The sequence below is a fragment of the Neomonachus schauinslandi genome, chromosome 12 (assembly GCF_002201575.2).
Source record: "Neomonachus schauinslandi chromosome 12, ASM220157v2, whole genome shotgun sequence".
Taxonomy (NCBI): Eukaryota; Metazoa; Chordata; class Mammalia; order Carnivora; family Phocidae; genus Neomonachus; species Neomonachus schauinslandi.
The window spans coordinates 73,277,935-73,296,805 of record NC_058414.1 but is presented as its reverse complement, the minus strand read 5'-3'; the positions used below and the strand labels follow the sequence as shown (position 1 = coordinate 73,296,805).

The following is an 18,871-nucleotide window of genomic DNA, read 5'->3' as shown; positions in this document are numbered from 1 at the left end:
CCTCCCTTTTTTCACCAATTGTATTATTTAAAATGTCTACAGTGAAAATGAACTCTGGTGTGTTATGGAAACAACATGTTATTTCAGATGTCAAAAGATTAAAATGGTTTCATGTTTTAAAAATAGCTCTCACCCTAACTTTGAAAAATAAAAATGTCATGAGGTATCAATCAATACTCACTAGGGGAAAGTCTTATTTACAAGGAGGATTAAAACTGGCCAGCAAAGATTAATACAGGAACCAAAGTGAGTTAAGTCTTTTTCAGCAATAGCAACTGTCAAACCCTACCATCTGCTGTGGTCCCCTCTAGTTAGTATATTAGAACTATTTTCCAAGTTTAAGAATGATCATTAGCAATGAAGAAGACTCCAGGTAAATCACAGAGGAGTTATCACATTAGATCTCCCTTTTCAGCACCTAGCATCTGTCAAGTATTTTCCACTTAAGGCTATAGTGATAGAAAATCCAGGCTTTTCTCTCCCACCATTGCCCCTCCCCCCTTAAAGAACATAGGGCACTAAATATTTTTATCAAAAATATCTCCCCTCAAAATCTCCACACACAGAGCCCAAGTATCTGAAATAACTATTTCAGTACAGTCTAGGGTCATTCTCATTCCTGTATAGACTAATGTCCCCCAGAAGCCTACTGTAGTAAATTATTTCCCAAAGCAACCATTTACCATCAACTTGACAAACTTAAATGTTGGGCAGTGATCGGCTAAACTCTAATATCAGATATTGGAGTCAACTCTACCTAGAAATAATTTCATGAAATTCAAGATTATGCTATTTGCCATATAATTAAAAGTCTCATGTGATCTCTCCCTCTCACATTCAGAAGCAGTAAAAACCCCCAGGGAACATAAGAACAATTTTTTTAAAAATCTTTAAGTGCAATACAGTATGCTGATATGTAACAGATAATTTTAATAGTTTACTGAAAATTGAATAAAATATTCCTTCCATCTCCAATAGGAGAATTTGAAAAGATTATAGCATTCGATCATCCTTATTTTGATAAAAATTCTTTTTTTTTTTTAAAGATTTTATTTATTTATCCATAAGAGTCAGAGAGGCAGAGGGAGAAGCAGGCTCCCCGCTGAGCAGGGAGCCTGATGTGGGACTCGATCCCAGGACCCTGGGATCATGACCTGAGTCAAAGGCGGACGCTTAACCATCTGAGCCACCCTGATCATCCTTATTTTGAAAGAGACTGTCCAGTCAACGCAAGAGGTGCTGGTCAGAGGCTAGTATTAACTTTTCTGGATCAGTCTTCTACCACAGGATTTTCTGTTTTCCACCCATTCTAATCCATGACATCTGAGTGCCTTGCTCAGTTTAAACGGCATCATAAAATCTTTGCCTCTTCTTCTTAAAATTGGCTCTCCTCAGGAAGCTTTGGTGGTAGTGCTGTACAGTAAGGGTGTAACATAGAAAGGCAACGCTTTGTGTTTTCATACAAAATACAAGGTCAGAGGACCTTGCTCCCAAATGCCAAATTCTTCTAATCACCAGCATAAAATACCAGCATTGGGGGCAAGGCTGCCTCAGCAAGCATGGCCCAGGCAACCGCTCAGGCTGCCCACGCGGCTCCACAGCTGCTGTTCGGGGCCGGACTGCTCTCTCCACTTGGTACTGCCAGCGTGCCTGGAGCCAACCAACAGCTTTCAACGTGCTTCGGAGGAGGCAGAGACTTCATACGAAGCAACCTGCTGAATTTTGTAAGAGTCTAACAGGCCTGTAGGCTGAAGTGCTAAACGCTGGCATGAAAAACAAGCCTGACACTAGTATCATCACCCATTCCTGTCAGTAGAAGAGGATTTTAAATGGAGACTGGGTTGGAAGAGTCAAGTAATTGGGGTTTTCCCACCCGATACAGGGCATTTTATTATTAGGCAACCACTGTTTCAGAATACAAAATGGGCATCCAAACCCAAAAGTGTATGAATGTGATAGATGGTTGCCCCAGGAAAAGACATAACTGCCACCTAAAGGCTCCTGGCCCCACTTCCTTTTTCTGTTTCAACAGGATTCTCGGAAAAGGCGGCTTAAATGATTATCTCATTTTCACAGTGGCTGGGAAGGAAACTAAGTACAAAATCTAGCACAGCTGTTACTTTAGCCTTATTTCTACTACAGATTTTCAAAAGCAAAAAAAGTCCAGTCAGCAAAAGGAGTAAAATACCCAGTAATTTCCTATCCAGATTCTACTGATTCATGATAAATGGTACACTGTCCCTCATTCCAGACATGACATTTTGGGGGGGCCCTATACAATACAAATGATAAAATATACTGCATCATTTGCGCTGACACCGATCATCGATGGAGTGGGACAGCCACAGAGTGCTGTTCACTAATAGGGAGGTGGCTCACTGCGTGAAAGGCAAAACAGAAATTTTAGTGCTTCAGGAGTAAGGAGGTCTAATAAAACACAGGAAAATCAAGGCTTCGTGTGTGGAATGAGCTTCCCAAACCATAATAAACCATTCCCACAGAGATTTCTTAAATAGAAAGTAACTATTTTACTTCTCAGCATGGGACCTCCACAAATGCAGTCCAGGTCAGAAAAAGAAAAACCACTATCTCGGGCTTTTAATGCTTATATCCTAAGAAACCTCCAGAATGATTTATGATATAGGCATGAAGCTATATATTTCTTTGTATGTATCTCAAAAATTCCCAGTCATCTGGTTGTTCATATTAGATCCTAAACTAGCAAATTCTTTGAGGATTGTTTATTCTACAAAGAATTTACTCATAGGCTGGGCGCCTGGGTGGCTCAGTTGGTTAAAGCAACTGCCTTCGGCTCAGGTCATGATCCTGGAGTCCCGGGATCGAGTCCCACATCGGGCTCCCTGCTCAGCAAGGAGCCTGCTTCTCCCTCTGACCCTCCCCCCTCTCATGTACTCTCTCTCATTCTCGCTCTCTCAAATAAATAAATAAATCTTTAAAAAAAAAAAAAGAATTTACTCATAGGCTAACCCTAATTTTTTGAAGCTACAAATTAAGAGTACATTCAACACCAAAGGAAAGGAAAAATTAACTCTATAAACACAGTCCAGTTTTATACTGCTTAAAACTGTCAAGTAGAGAAAATTCTGAAAATATTTATGAAAAAGCTATTCTCATGCTGGCAGCAGTGGTTAAAATGGAGATATTTCAATTATTAAAAAGAAAAAGTCTAAAAAACAGCTTTAAATAATCAAGTTGCTGTGAAGTGAAAGGGTTTGAAAATGATGAAACTGAAGGAAAGTTAAAATTTCTAATATATATGTACTTTAAGCAAACTGGATATACTGAATAAAATTTGAATTTGCAGATGAACGATTTGTTTTTTTTTTTTTTAAAGATTTTATTTATTTATTTGACAGAGAGAGACACAGTGAGAGAGGGAACACAAGCAGGGGGAGTAAAAGAGGGAGAAGCAGGTTTCCTGCAGAGCAGGGAGCCTGATGCGGGGCTGGATCCCAGGACCCTGGGATCATGACCTGAGCCGATGGCAGACGCTTAACGACTGAGCCACCCAGGCGCCCCTGAATGATTTGCTTTTTAAAGAAGTCTCCCCCCACAAAAAAATCCCTAAAAATAGAAAATGTTGCTTTCATTCATTTGAAATATTCTACTGACAAAAGAAATCAATGCACAATTTCAGGAAACAAAGGCGAGGCGTACTCTGCATCCCTGACTTATTGTTCCATTCTCACACGACACACAGCTGGTGTTATGCAGACTCCAACTTCCTCAACAAGAGAGCCTGGAAAAGGTCAATTTCGTATTAAAAACAAATGGACTATAGTCAGGTGTGCAGCTGGTGACTACCCAGCAGATGAAGATCCAAGGACTCAGAGACCTAGGTACTTTATATCTAAAAAACCCAACTCTCTCCAATCCTCTGCATGGAATCAAAGGTAGGCACAGAGTCTTCGCTTAGTGAAAGCTTGAAGGAAAACTAGGCATGCTGCAACAACACAGTAAAAGTCTTTCATAATACGGATACATATTACTGGGTGCAGTGGGAATGCTGACTCTTGCCCTTAGAGAGCCAACAAAAACATCTCTGAAACAAGCTGGTATAAAACCTAAAGGAAACAAATCCAAAAGCAAACTCATAGGTCTTTTATTTCTTTATTAATCCTCCTTAAATAGTGATAATTCTGTGCACCCCACTAAGAATCAAGAAGACTTTATCAATGCCATTTAACCGAATTAAACGGAGATTAAATAACGCGTAACTTGCTGCAGCATCTACATAGAAGTATCATAAAGCTTTAAAAGAAAGAATTACAGATATGTGTGACTTTAAGGAAATCTAACAAACAAAAATACAAACACATAAAACCAGATAAACTGGGGAATATTATTTGTATTTAAAAGATTCTCCTTAAAAATCAATCTTGAGATAAGTTAAAATATGGTACCACTACAAAGGTATGAATTCCACATTTTCCTCAACAAAGAGCTGGATACTGACATTATTGTATTTAATAAGCAAGACACTGAGAAATGAGATTAAGCACAGGTATTAGGTGAAGTAAGCATAAAACCCAGAACCACCAATGTCCTGTCTTTAAATAGCTCTTCCCAACACATCATAGACTTTCCTATAAAAAACTATTAAATGGACAAATTACCTTTAATATTTAGTTTGGTAGCGAAAGACGAGTAAACTTCCCAAGTCCAAGGGAAAATGCAATGCAATTGGAAGGATAAGGCAATAACATCAAAGACTCTAATATAATAATACCTAATAAAAGGTAACATTCATAAGCATTTTATGGCATTTAAAACTCAACATGATATAGTACTATATATATATATATATATATATATGCTCATTTTAGAGAATACACTGAGATGAAGAGAAGTTAGTTAACCTACCCAAGGTCACACAGCTGCAAGGGTGAGGATTCAAACCCAGAAAGTCAGACTCCAAAGCATGCAAACCAGGAACCATGCACCTTGCATTATAAAGTACAACAAGGTGGGGCACCTGGCTGGCTCAATCAGTACAGTGTGCAACTCTCGATCTAGGGGTTGTGAGTTTGAGCCCCATGTTGGGTGTAGAGATTACTTAAAAATAAAATCTTAAAAAAAAAGAAAAGTGCAACAATGTATTCAAAATGTGTGATGCTTTTCAGTAGGGAACAGTGATTATAAGGGTGGGGTGGGAGAGGGGGTAACAGGCGAATGATGACTTTGGAAAAGGGGTTGAAAATAATTGTTTGTGTATAAAAGGAATATCTATGATGATGATGATGAGCAAGGGATGATTAAAAAAAAAAAGGTTGTTGAGAATCACATTAGGAGGACCAGGGAAAGTCATGGAGTAACTGGTAACTGAGAGGAACTTCAAAGACTGAAAGAGTAGTTGAGATTTGAATAGCTGGAAATAAGGGTAAGATCCAAATAGAAGGCCTTCCATGAGAAAAGGCAGTCAGGAAAAAGCAAATATAACATGCAGGGGGTAGTAGTAGGAGTTAAGCTGGGAAAGGACAGTAGGGACCACATGGTGGCTAGCTTTGAACACCTGGGCAAAAAGTTCATATTTAGTTCAAAAAGTAATGAAGAGTTCTTGAGAGTGTTTTGAACAGGTATTGGGTATTGAAAAGCTAGCTGGCATAAAAGAATACAAATAGCACAATTCCATATATACTAAGTCCAAAGTAAAACTAATCCTAAATATACAAATCAGAAAATCATTACGTCATAAGGAGGGAAACTGGAAGGGGCACAAGGGAACTTTCTGAAGTGACAGAAGTGCTCTGTATCGTATGTGGGTGGTGCTTACAGGAATGTGTGAAATTGTCAAAACTCATGGAACTGAACATTTAATATCTGTGTCTTTCACTGTAGGGTAGTTAGATCTCAATTTTTTTTTTTTTAAAGGGCAAAAAGTCACCTGTAGAATGGATCTAGGTATAGAATAGGGGGAGCTAAGAAGACAAGTTAAGGTGACTATTACAGAAACCCAAGAGAATAATACTAGAAGTGAGAAGACCGTGGATGCAAAGAGAAGAAAAGGACTCCTCACATGTAAATGTGCATGTGTAAAAACATTTATATAAATCAGTATTGATGTAAATAAAGTATATATGCATGAGTTATAATTTCATTCATCTTGAATGTAGACCACCAGATGGCAAGGACCAAACTAAAAAGTTTTTCCATTTAAAACAATTTTTTCCTCATTATTTTCAATTTGTATGCATTTGATGCTATCATTATATCCTTGATTATACTCGATCTTCTATCAAATATACATGTAGTGTTTTCTACATTCTACAAATATACATCTAGTGTTTCTGGTATGGAAAACTTTTATAATAATTAAACTATTGATTACTTATCATGTGTCATTAAGGGCTTGCCGTCCTACCTACCTATTTCATTAGAGCATTACAACAGTCTCATGAGGTAATCTATTATCCCCATTTTAATATGAATAAACTGAAGCTGAAAAAGAAGATGCCCAAGGCAACACAGTGAACTATGTTCTAACTAACTATGTTAGTCGCTTTAGACATCAGATAAATGTTTATAGATTCGTATTTATAATGCATATATATATATATATATATATATATATATATATATAGCATGCTATTTCAAGTCAGTTCAATCTCTATCAAATCTGGCTTTATGAAGTTTAAAGACTTTTGGAAATTATCACAACTAATGATAATTAGAAAAGGTTCTTAAATAAAGTTAATTCCAGCTCAATTTAATTTTTAAAGGTGACAAATGCCAACCTGAATCTGTTTTTGGAGAAAGGCTAGTTTAAGTCTCTTGAAATCATAAGAATCCATAGATTTATCAGATTCATAAAAAGGCCGATGACTCAACAGGACCACAGGACCAGTTTCATAAGAAGGGAGATCCTGTTTCCAAATATAAAAATTCATAAGTTCAGATCCTTCTAACTAAAAAATTTGTGAATATTTCAGCAAAAACTGAAGTGAAGTTACTTCTAAAATATAGTAAAGTGATTTCCTAAGATATAAAAACAAGAGGAAGAAATATAGTTTATCTTGTTGAGAGAGTAAATGTTTTGGTGGGGACTATAAAAGCATTTTACATGAACATAATTTTTTTTTAAAGATTTTATTTATTTATTTGAGAGAGAGAGAATGAGAGACAGAGAGCATGAGAGGGAGGAGGGTCAGAGGGAGAAGCAGACTCCCTGCCGAGCAGGGAGCCCGATGTGGGGACTCGATCCCGGGACTCCAGGATCATGACCTGAGCCGAAGGCAGTCACTTAACCAACTGAGCCACCCAGGCGCCCCTACATGAACATAATTTTAAGTATTCTGAGTACAAACCATTCTTACCTAGTTGTTAAACCCCCAAAAGACTTCTTCATGGCAACATTTGCTTTGTGAAGTTTCATTTTTCAGGCTATTTAAGATGTTTTCAGAAGTTCAAATAAGTCCTCCAAATTCAAATTAATGACATTTTACTAATACCACCACTTTTACATTTTACTCTACTTTCCCAAGGAACTTGTATTCAGTGGGTGAGATAAGTTACTCTACTCCAGGTAAGCATTCTTTTATCAAAGAAAAAAAAAAACTATTCTTTTAATTTCATAACTCATTTTAACATTGCTGGGAGAAACTAAACTATATGAAGGGACAGAGATACCATGTTTATGAATTGGAAAGCCCAATACTGTTAAAATGTCAACTATTCCCAAATTGCTTTCTAGATTAAAACATACTTTCAATCAAAATCCCAGCAGGACTTTTTGCAGAAACTGACAAGCAAATTTTTAAATTTCTATGTATATGAAAGGATCAAGTATAACCAAAGCAATTTTGATAAAGAACAGACCTGGAGGGCTTACCCTACCTGATTTCAAAAGTGATGATAAAGCCATAGCAATCAAGACTATGCTATTGGCCTGAGAATAAACATATAGATCTCTGGAATAAAATATAGAGACAAGAAATATAGGTCAATTGATTTTTTTGATAAAGTTGCCAACTCAATGAGGAAAGAATTGTCTTTTCAAGAAATGGTACTGAAACAACTGAATGGAAAACATGAATGTCCACTTTTACTTCAAACTATATATGATACTTAACTCAAAATAGGTCATAATACACACAGAAGCAAAACATGGTGGAAAACATGAATGTCCACTTTTACTTCAAACTATATATGATACTTAACTCAAAATAGGTCATAATACACACAGAAGCAAAACATATAAAACATTTGGGAGAAAAGGTAAGGAAAAAATCTTTACAACCTTGGGTAGGCAAACATTTCTTTTTTTTTTTTTTGATTTTATTTTATTATGTTATGTTAATCACCATACATTACATCATTAGTTTTTGATGTAGTGTTCCATGATTCATTGTTTGCGTGTAACACCCAGGGCTCCATTCAATACGTGCCCTATCTGACTCAAGAAACTGAAAGCCTGGACTTCATCAAAATTAAAAACAACATCGTTACTAAAACTAAAAGCTATTAGCTAAAGAAAATAGTGTCAATACATATATCTAACAAAGGACTTGTATCAAAATATATGAAGAACCCTCAAAACTCAATAAGACAAACACCCAATTTTTAAAATGGGGGAAGTACTTGAACAGACACTTCATCAGTGAAGACATACCAATGGCCAATAAGCACATGAAAAGATGTTTAACATCTTTAAGAATGAGGGAAATGCAAATTAACATTGTATCACAAAATCTTATCACTACACATCCACTAAATTAGCTAAAATTAAAAAGACTGACAATACCAAGGGTTGTCAAGGATATAAAGCAACTAAACACCTACATATTGCTGATGGGAATGTAAAAAAATATATAATCATTTTGGAAAACAGTTTGGAAGTTTCTCAACACTTGCATTTTTAGGTCTTTACCCAAGAGAAAAGAAAACATATGTCCACTCCGAGAATTGTACAATTATAGCAGCTTTACTCGTAAGAACCCAAAACAGGTAACAACTCAGTATCAATAGGCATATGGCTGAGCCAATTGTTATTTCTACTACTCAGTAATAAAAAGAAATGAACTACCAACTGCCACAAACATGGCTGAAAACATTATGCTGAACAAAAGAAGTTATACACAAAAGTAGTATGCATTGTATGTTCCCATTTATATAAAATTCTAGAGATTTGGAAATTGACTGCAAAGTGACACAGGGAACTTTTTAGGGTTACAGAAATGTTCTTTATCTTGATTGTAATGATAAGGATGGTTACATATGTATATTTGCCATAATTCATCAAACTGTTCACTTTAAATGGATACATTTTATCATATGTAAATTGTCCTTCAATAAAATTATTTAAAGAAAAAACTGTTTTCCCTTGTCATATTTGGCATATTATACAATGGCAATTCCAATGAGAACCAATTTTTTTCTTTGATCCATGGGCACTAGTATCAAAAATAATCTCATCTACACTGTTTTAACTGAATGAGAAATATAATTTTAGTATTATTAACCTCTCTGTTCTCCCTCTCCCACGGCCTCACCCCCCATATCTAGTTGAACTTTAAATTTCTGGAAAGCTTTTGGCTCTCTTATTTCTTATCACACGCTAATCCTCTGCATTCAATAAATATTTGTGAAATTTAATCACACAGTCTCTATATCCTGTCTTACTTTTGTCACCTAATGTTATTCTGATAACAGACTAAAATTAAAGCCTTCAAACATCATAGGATTTTGTCTTTTATTTTTTCTCTCACTCACTTTTTTAAGACTTTATTTATTTGGCAGAGAGCGAGACAGCACAAGCAGGGGAAGCGGCAGAGGGAGGAGAAAAGCAGTGAGCCTGATGCGGGACTTGATCCCAGGACCCGAGGATCATGACCTAAGCCAAAGGCAGACGCCCAACTGACTGAGCCACCCAGGCGCCCCTCTCTCACTCATGTTTAACACAATCTTTTTTCAAACAAAGTATTATGTAAGAGCCCAATATGTAAAACAGACTACATTTATAAGTTCAAATTTATAACATTTAAAAAAAAAATCAACCAATGAGAACATAAGTTCATCTATCAGTCGTACCTATACTTTAAAAGTAGTTATGTTTAATATGTGAATATATCTGTTTTTGTTTTAGTTTTGCAGTTATTAAAAAGGAAATTCAGATCAAATATTAAGAGCAGGGTCACTGAACTAAGCGCATGGACCAAAGCCTGCCTACCACCTGGTTTTATAGCCCTTGATATAAGAATGTGGGTTTTTTTTAACATTTTTAAATGGTTAGGGGAAAAAAAATAAAAGAAGAAAAGCATTTTTTGGTATGTAAAAATTATATGAAGTTCACATTTCTGTGTTCATAAATACAGCCACACTCATTTGTCTATGGCTGCTTATTTGCCACAACAGCTGAGTTGAATAGTTGCAAAAAAGACTGTATGGTCCACAAGTCTAAAATATTCACTACTGCCCATTACAGAAAAAATTGGCAGACCCCTGACTTAGAGAAGCCCAGCAGCACTCTGCGGAACCAACTTCATGGAACAGAGTTTAGAAACTACTTGTAGCAAACTGTACTTTCCAAAGATGGCCACTACACTATTTTCCATCCTACCTGCTCTTCTGCAATGCGACCTTGTCATTCTTTCACCAAGAGAAGGAGTCTAATTCCCCCTCACCTTGAATCTGGGCTTGTCCTGGTGACTTGCTTAGCCAATATAATATGGTGGATGTGGCTCCTGAGACTTCCAAGACTAGGTCATAAGAAACCTTGCAGCTTCCTCCTAGGATTCTTAGAGTGCTCCAACATGGGATGCTTCCTCTGAGAACCTAGCACCATGCCATTAGAAACTTGAACCTCATGGAGAGGCCAAGTATAGGCATACCTGCCTACAACCCCAGCTGAACCCCAAGTCAACAGTCAGCTTCAACTGATATCCATGTGGGAGAGCTATCCTGAACCTCCAGCTCAGGTAAAACTTCAGACGACTGCTGCCCCAACAGACATCTGACTGCAACTGCATTAGAGACCCCACAAGAGAACCACCACTGGGTACGGCCAATCCATGGAACTGTGAACTATAATAATAAATGCTTATATTAAGCCACTATGTTTCGGGGTACTTTGTCTTAGTTTTCATGCTGTAAATAAACTGGTGATTATAATACTTCATTATTTTTACTTAATAATCTTAAAAAATAAGTGAACTTAGGTGAAATGTAGTCAGCTATCAATATATAACTAAGTATCAGTATATAACAGTTTACCTATAACAAATATGGGCTTAATAATAAAAATCCATATGCTATTCTGCTGTGTCACCTGCTCCTGCTCCAAAAGGTGACAGGTAAGAGTCATTGACTCGGATGTTTCTAATATGTGCCACTTAGGTGTAATACACTCCTTAGCCTAGAATATTTAATTAAACTCAATATTAACATCCTATAAAGCCCACACAGCATATTTTCAATAATATTACCTTAAGCTGCAGCAGATTCAAATTTTAAAGAATGAGTGCTTAGTATATGATAAGTACCCTCCCACACTCTGGGGATAGGTCTAAATTGATATAAATTTCATTCAAAAGAGACCAGTGGTGGCTCTGAATCATTAACTTATTGATATTTCTGAGAACCATAATGAGTCACAGAACGGTGTGTTTATTTTATATCTAAAGGGATATTACCATAACTCCTAAGATTCTTAATTTTTTCTTAATTCAGTAATTATTTGCAAGATATGTGACTATGATTCACACTAATGTAGAAAACAGTTGCACAGATAAAGTGTTTTAAGAGGAAAACATGCCAAACTTTAGTGGCTTAATCCAATCCTCCAAGAGTACTTGACCAATTAGCGATGCCTGCCATGGGGGGTGAACACTAGTGAGAAATACCTGGGCATTTGCCAACTCTGACCAGTTTCATCCAGTTTCATGCAGTCTCCTCTCTTCAGATCTCCCACTAAGTCCCTTCAAAGACTTCCATGAAAGAACTTACATGTCTTACAAAGTGATATTTCCCTTTCTTTAGCCAGTCTTTCTCACTGCTGAAGTCTACTCTCCACAGATAACCCCTGATAAGTGCTACCTTGGTACAAATGTCCTGGTCCAAAAAAGGAGATTCCCCTAACATCAAGATCCCCTAATACCAAGAGTTCATTGGATAAGCCATATTTTGGGCCAGAAGAGCTTGGATGATAGGTGGCCAAACCCTGGTAGAATGTAGTAGAGCCAAGATTTGAATCCAAGCAATCGAGCACCAGAGTATCTGCACTTAAGTCATTGAACCTGGCACATGGTTGTTGCCATTTTTACAACATGTATTAAACTGTATCTTCATCTTTCAGTTCACAATTACCTGAATCCATTATTAATACAAGCAAAATCTCCATAAAATATTATAATTTACTATTCTAGCACAGCAATTATGACTACATCACAGGACCTGTAAATAATTCAAAATTTGTGTATTTCCTAATTAACATATTAATAAACATGTTAATAAATGCTTTATATTTGTTAGGAAAAAAATGATGGAATAGCAATACTCTTTGAAAAACAATTTTTAAAATGGCAATTCATATTCTTGTGCTCCATATAGTCCTATATTGAAAATTTAATAGTATTTGAACATAATTTAATGTAATGACTATTATTATTGTTCAAATTACACATTAGTAAGTGACTTTTCCAACTCAGAATCCATGACAACAATGAATCCTATTCACATCCTGTGTAACTCCACGGGGAGTCTATGGGGAAAGTTTCCATATATGGTCATTTTTCCCCATAGACTCCCCATGGTTTATACAGGATATGAATCTGGTCCATTGTGACAATGAAAACAACAGATCACTGAAAACTCATGTGTAATTTCTGCTGGACAAACTATAGACTAACAATTAGGGACACCAATATTCAAGTGAAAATAAATAATCTGAGAATTTAAAAATAACTACTGGGTATCTTTATTCCATTTCTGTATTAGCAGAATAAGTATATAAATATCCAGAAGAAAAATGTGTTTCTATCTTATTTAGTTTAAAATATTTTCTTGATACTAAAAATTACAATGTCAACTATTAACAGGCAAGAAACCCAAAAGGAAATTTCACATCAGAACTTATATTGTCAGAAGGAAAAAAAAGATGATACAGCAAAACAAGTCAAATGTTTTATGAGCTTTATTTAGCTTTCCCAGGCTCCTGATGACCATGTCCCAACATAAATCTCTGTTATCTATAATTATTTTCCCATATTTGTGACATTAGCAGTCTGTGGTATTCTACTTATCTGAAGTCATGCAGAATAATATTTTTCTTTTATACTCACTGCTTGAGTGCTGACTTAGAGGTAAGATTTTATGTGTATACATAAATATTTGTACTTTTGCTTTATGTAAGACGAAAGCATCTAAAATCCAATGCAGCTAAGTACTAACAGCCAGTTAAAGCTGTAGGAAAAGGAAATGGCTGTATTCCTATATTATCTTGTTCCATATGACAAAAACTAATAAAGGGAAAAACAAAATATAGTACTAGAATGTCAAACATATTAACAGCAAAAATAGTACTCTGACACAATTATTTAATAAGAAGTAGGACTTATTTTGAAACATGGTCCAGTTGTGAATAGCCATTTTTGAATGAACATGGTAACTATTAACATCTCAACTGATTCACAGAAATTACACCAAAACAATAGACCCAAGTTTAATCTCACGTATGACTGGTTATCAAGAATGGCCCTGAAATGCATGTAAAGAAAGGAGTGTGACTCATTTGTTTCTCTATCAAAGAGATGCCTGTTTAATTGTACAGTTTCTTGGTGACCTAATATTGCTAGAGTATATTCTTTTGACTATCTTCCACACAATGGCTCAAAATTTGAGATAATTACATTATTCTTAGAAACATGGTACCACACTCACTATTAAAACTGAGAAGCTGTCAGTTCCAACTTAATGCATTCATCAGTAATGAAAACAAAGGGCAGCAGCTGAACTTTTGGTGTCCATCAAAGATAAACCACATGGGGCATCACATGTATCCCAAATACTTTCCAGCACCTAGCTACCTACTCAGGGTGATGTGGGCATCCAGACAATGGCAGGGACAGCCACACCAGAGCTCAAGAGAACTGACATCCTGACACACACATCCATCATTTCCCCATCACCACTAAGCTCACTAAATCCTACCGCTTTATTGGCACGTTAGTTATTTCTTTTTCCCTTCCACAGATGCACTACATGTTCTTTTCAATTTATTACAACTATAACAAAATTTTGGAAGGAGGCATTAAATGACATTATTTGCCCAGAGGCATGCTGTTTCTCAAAAGGTAAGATATTGCTCTCTTCACTGGACTAATGAGGCAGGTTCTTTGGAAGACATATTAATGTGTTAAACCAGAGTACAATTCCCACCACAGCACACCTTAAATGGTACCCTTGAGGCCTGAAAAAGTTAAACATGGGAGGGGAGACAGAAGGAGGATGGAGCCAGATAAATGCTAATTGAAAAAAATGATCATTGTACTTGAAGTATTTACACTTTGGAGAATAACTGGCTTTATCAAGAAGGATGTAACCAAATGACAGCAGTACAAAACCAGTTTTCTTGATTCCACTAAAAGAAAAGATGAAATTTTTCTGTCCCTTTATAAAACTTTAAAAGAAAAGTAAAATTTTCAAATTTTTGTAGAATTCAATTTATTGATTTTAAAAGATCATTAAGTCAAATTAAGTACCAAAAATATGCATTTTAATGACTACTTTCCTCAACAAAACTTTACTGATAGTACTTTTTTCTTAAGCCTAAATTATTCTGACCACAGAAACTAAAATTGCATTTCCTCAAAGCAGATAAAAAGCAGACATACTACTCCCATTTTTAGAATGGGAAATTTCAGTAAAGGAAAAGCTCAGTGAAATACTTCAAGATGGTAACAGAGCTACAGAAGCTACACTTCCTGCTTTGTAAGGATTCATCCACATATAACATAGAACACTTGCATTCCAAGTGGGCCCAAAATAGACAGTAGCCAATCTACACAACCAAGGAGATTCAGATCCACTAAGTCAGAAAAACTGAGACTGGCACTGTTAAAGATATTCACTAGAATGCTATCAGAAGATATTCACTAAAACAATGTAAGAGCATTTATTAATTCTGATGCCTTAGCTATGTAAGTCTTTAACTTTGAAGAACAAGTGTCTACTCTTCCAAGTAAATTTTTTGACATTTTTAAGGCTTTTGTACGTGTGTGCTGGAGGGGAGGGGTCTTTTTAGTATTTAAATGGAGCAATACTATTTTAGTGACACAGAACATGTTATGACGTGATACCAGCTACTAAAAATTCCTGACTACAAAGGTCTGAAACATAAAATCAACTTACTCTAGTATTTGAAAAAACGAGGACATTGACATTTCCTTCTCTTACAGGCAAAAAGCAAGGGAGAGAGAAAATTTACAAGGGCCATTTACATGTGACTCTAAAAGAAGCAGAAAAGAAAAAGAAGTCAGAATAGTGATTTCCTTTTGACTGGGAAAGGTCGTCACAAAGGAACTTTCTAGGGCAATATAAATATTCTGTATCTTAATCTGGGGCGTGGTTCCATGGGTATAAACATAGACAAAAATTTACCAAGCTGCATACTTTGACTTACACATTTTATCCTATGTAAACCATACTTCAATTTAAAAAGTAAAAGCATCCAATACAAGCAAAGTACTACAACCAGAAATCAAAAATAATAATGAAATCAGAATGTTAGAAAAAAATGAACTTTCCAGGATCTAGCACAATATTGTACACAGGGTAGATAAACAAGTATTTATTATAAAAATTCAGTGAGAATGTCTTAGTTGGTTTTGAGGATCCCTTCTGAACTAATTAGAACTTGAAATGTGACTTATTTTTCTGAATATTCTAAATATAGACAGTTTCAGCCTATAAAGCCTCCAAAAGGCAGAAATTAAAGGCCTAGAAAGCTATGCCTCAAAACAGAAAGAAAATACACTTGTCTAAACTCTGAGTATAGATTTAAGGCATCTCCTTATCAAAAGAAGGCAGTCCTTTCTCAACATTTAATGATTATCACTGCCAATACAAACCTATCTGTGGTCTTCTAGTGATAAGTAAGAAGCAAAACTTAATACTCAATTAGGTTAAAAAAAAAAAAAAACAGTCAAAAATCTGCATGATGGTCTTCTGAATGGTATTGTCTGTTCAGTAATCTGGTAGCTATGGAGACCAAAAGCAACCAGCAGTTTTCAAACATACAACATAGCACATGGGTGACATTATTAAAAGATCAGGTTTGATAATCAAGAAAGGCTGTATCTGCTTAGCAAACCTGGCCAGACATTGTTAGAGTCCCTAATCCAAGAGCCCAAAGACTCCCACACTGAGTTTCAACTTCTATTTTCAGCTAAACAAAGTAATAAGACTAATTTTCCTTCAGTAGATTTGTCCACACCTAGGCTCCTACATCAACAAAATTCCATTACTAAAAGGAAACTGTAGAAAGTCTTTGCCACTTAATAATCTGTTCCTATTTCTTGGGTGACAATAATTCCAGATGTACCATTAAGTGAATTCAAAAAACATTTTTAAATTATTAGAAAATAATATTATCATATGCTGAAGGGAACATTATGTCTCATTATTATTCTATCTTGACCTTCATTGGTGTGGTTAATTTCAGCAATGAGAAGCTTCTATGTGAAACAACAAAAATAATCAATCCTTTAAAAAAAAACAATCAAGAAACAGAAAAACTGAGGATTATAAGCTCTCTTGAAATACAACTATTCTAGAACAATCATCAGCTGCACACAAATAGGCACACTAATCACCTGAGATCAGAAAGAAAAGGTCGGACTATAAATTCTTAAGAAATGCATTTCCTAAATTCCTGCCCTAACCCCCTTCTCCCCACAAAGATGGTATCTTGCCAATTTTTAATGTTCTAGGCCAGCAGGTTGAGTCTCTTCAGAAATACTTAACTGTCATCTTTGCTTATGACAAAATATTGACAAATGATATTTTGATATTGCTATTTGATAATGACAAAATATTCTGCAAAGCCTGTGTGACTGCAAGGATAAGTTCTATTATTCCACATCCAACATTAAATAATACTCCAATTAGTCAGGCTGGTCATCATTTTTTAAATACCAATTGTAGCTGTCTACAAGTGCTGTCCAGCCCAGCCCATTGTGCAGGGCCTGCTCTGCACCAAAGCAATTTTATTGTATAAGTTTTAAGACAGATATGATGCTGCTAGACTGTGACGCTAGCCAGCGTATCAACACTGAAATCATTGTGTTAAAAAAAAAAAAAAAAATCTCTACAATAAAGCTTATTTCTTTTTCTTTAAATCTGCATATAATGACTACTCCTATGCTTTCGTAAAAATATGGAGGAAGACGGTGTAATGACACCTTTTTTTTTTCCTTTTAGATAAAAACTATAAACCCTTTTTCCCTTTCTAATAAACACTATCATCTCAGATCCTCCCAGTTTCTACTTTAGGTTTAAGGACCATTATAGAACCCACAATAGATCTGTGACAGACTTGATCCCATCAATTAACATGTTCTGGGGAGACTGCCTGGATTCCTGTCTTCCTCCCTCCTCCCTCTTGAAGGCCTGGTTTTGACCACACTGACATCCCTGGCCTTAAGAATGAATAACCCAGTTAAGGAGGAGTCCCTTCCCTGGGACCAATTCCTTTGCAATCAGAGCCAAAATACAAAGGCTGTTAATGACCTAAGGCAAAGTGATATGAAGTCCAAGCCAATGAAACCTTGACAGCAAACAGATTTCTAAATAGCAAAGAAGTGGGATCCATTTACTTACATGAAGATTCAGTGCCAAACATGGCTGGCTCCAGAGGCTGCTTTAAAAAAATTAGAAGAAAGAAAAAAAAAAAAAAAAAAGGAAGGAAATAAAATCGAGGAGAGTGTACGTGTGAGAGTGAAAAGATGAGCCGCTACACAGTAGGGGTCATGAAGACACACAATGCAGTCCAAGCTGTGTCCAGCTGCCAGATTCTCCTCTTACAAGCTTCAGTGTTCTCCCGTGTGATTGAAAAGCAAGGTCTCCTACAGCACAAAAACCGAAGAGCTGCTTTTGAAAATCCAATAGGGAAAGGCAAGCCAACGTGGCTCTTCTGGGATGCAGTGAGGCAGGACTAGGTAGCAGCAGGGGCAGGCCTGGGAGCAGCGGCAACAGCGGATACCGCAATCCCCAGCCCTGCTGTAGCAGTAAGACAATAGCAGGGCTTATGCATACACCGATGACGTCAGAGACACTGCACAGACCAACGGCGCTGCTTGAGCCAGAGGCTCCAGGGGCTTCAGGGGAGCAGGCGATTCAAAGGGGAATTCCTTTGTCACAAAATGCACAAGACCCAGAGCCACATATATATTCACCCTCCTGATGAGATCTTCATCCTGTAATACCAGGCACTAAAAAAGACCTCAAAGAAATTTAAATATTGGCTTTACAGCAACTAACCACAAAGATATCATGCAGATCGGGGTTCTTGGTTTTATGCAGCAAGTGAAATTTTTCAAGGGAATTAAAAATACCAGAAACGAGAAAAATTAACTACCTTTAAAAATAACTACAGAACTCATTGTTTTTTCTCTATGCTTATGCTACACTGACAGATGAAGGGCTGTACACTCAATCACAATTATGTAAAAATATGTATACTATTGCACACACATTCTGGACATAAAAATATACCCACAAATATACCCATATATTAACAGAAAAATAACATTGTAAGTGCGTAGAACACTGCTTGGCACACAGTGAGCTCTCAAATATTAGCAATTACTTTATTAGTTATGTTGCAACTGTTATTCAAATGTGAAAACCACAGCTCTAG

General features: G+C 36.2%; 1 protein-coding gene across 2 annotated transcripts in view; it reads right to left on the bottom strand.

Moving 5' to 3' along the window:
• The window catches only part of ST7 (suppression of tumorigenicity 7), a 184,514-nt gene extending 166,131 nt beyond the window's left edge, over positions 1-18,383 (bottom strand). The window contains exon 1 of one of the 2 annotated variants that reach the window (XM_021699418.1): positions 17,833-18,383. In XM_021699418.1, the coding sequence (XP_021555093.1) occupies positions 17,833-17,854 (22 nt within the window). In that variant the 5' untranslated portion in view covers positions 17,855-18,383. The remainder of the gene's footprint in view (positions 1-17,832) is intronic. The other variant, XM_044920175.1, reaches the window with a different exon arrangement.
• Positions 18,384-18,871: the final 488 nt, after the last annotated feature.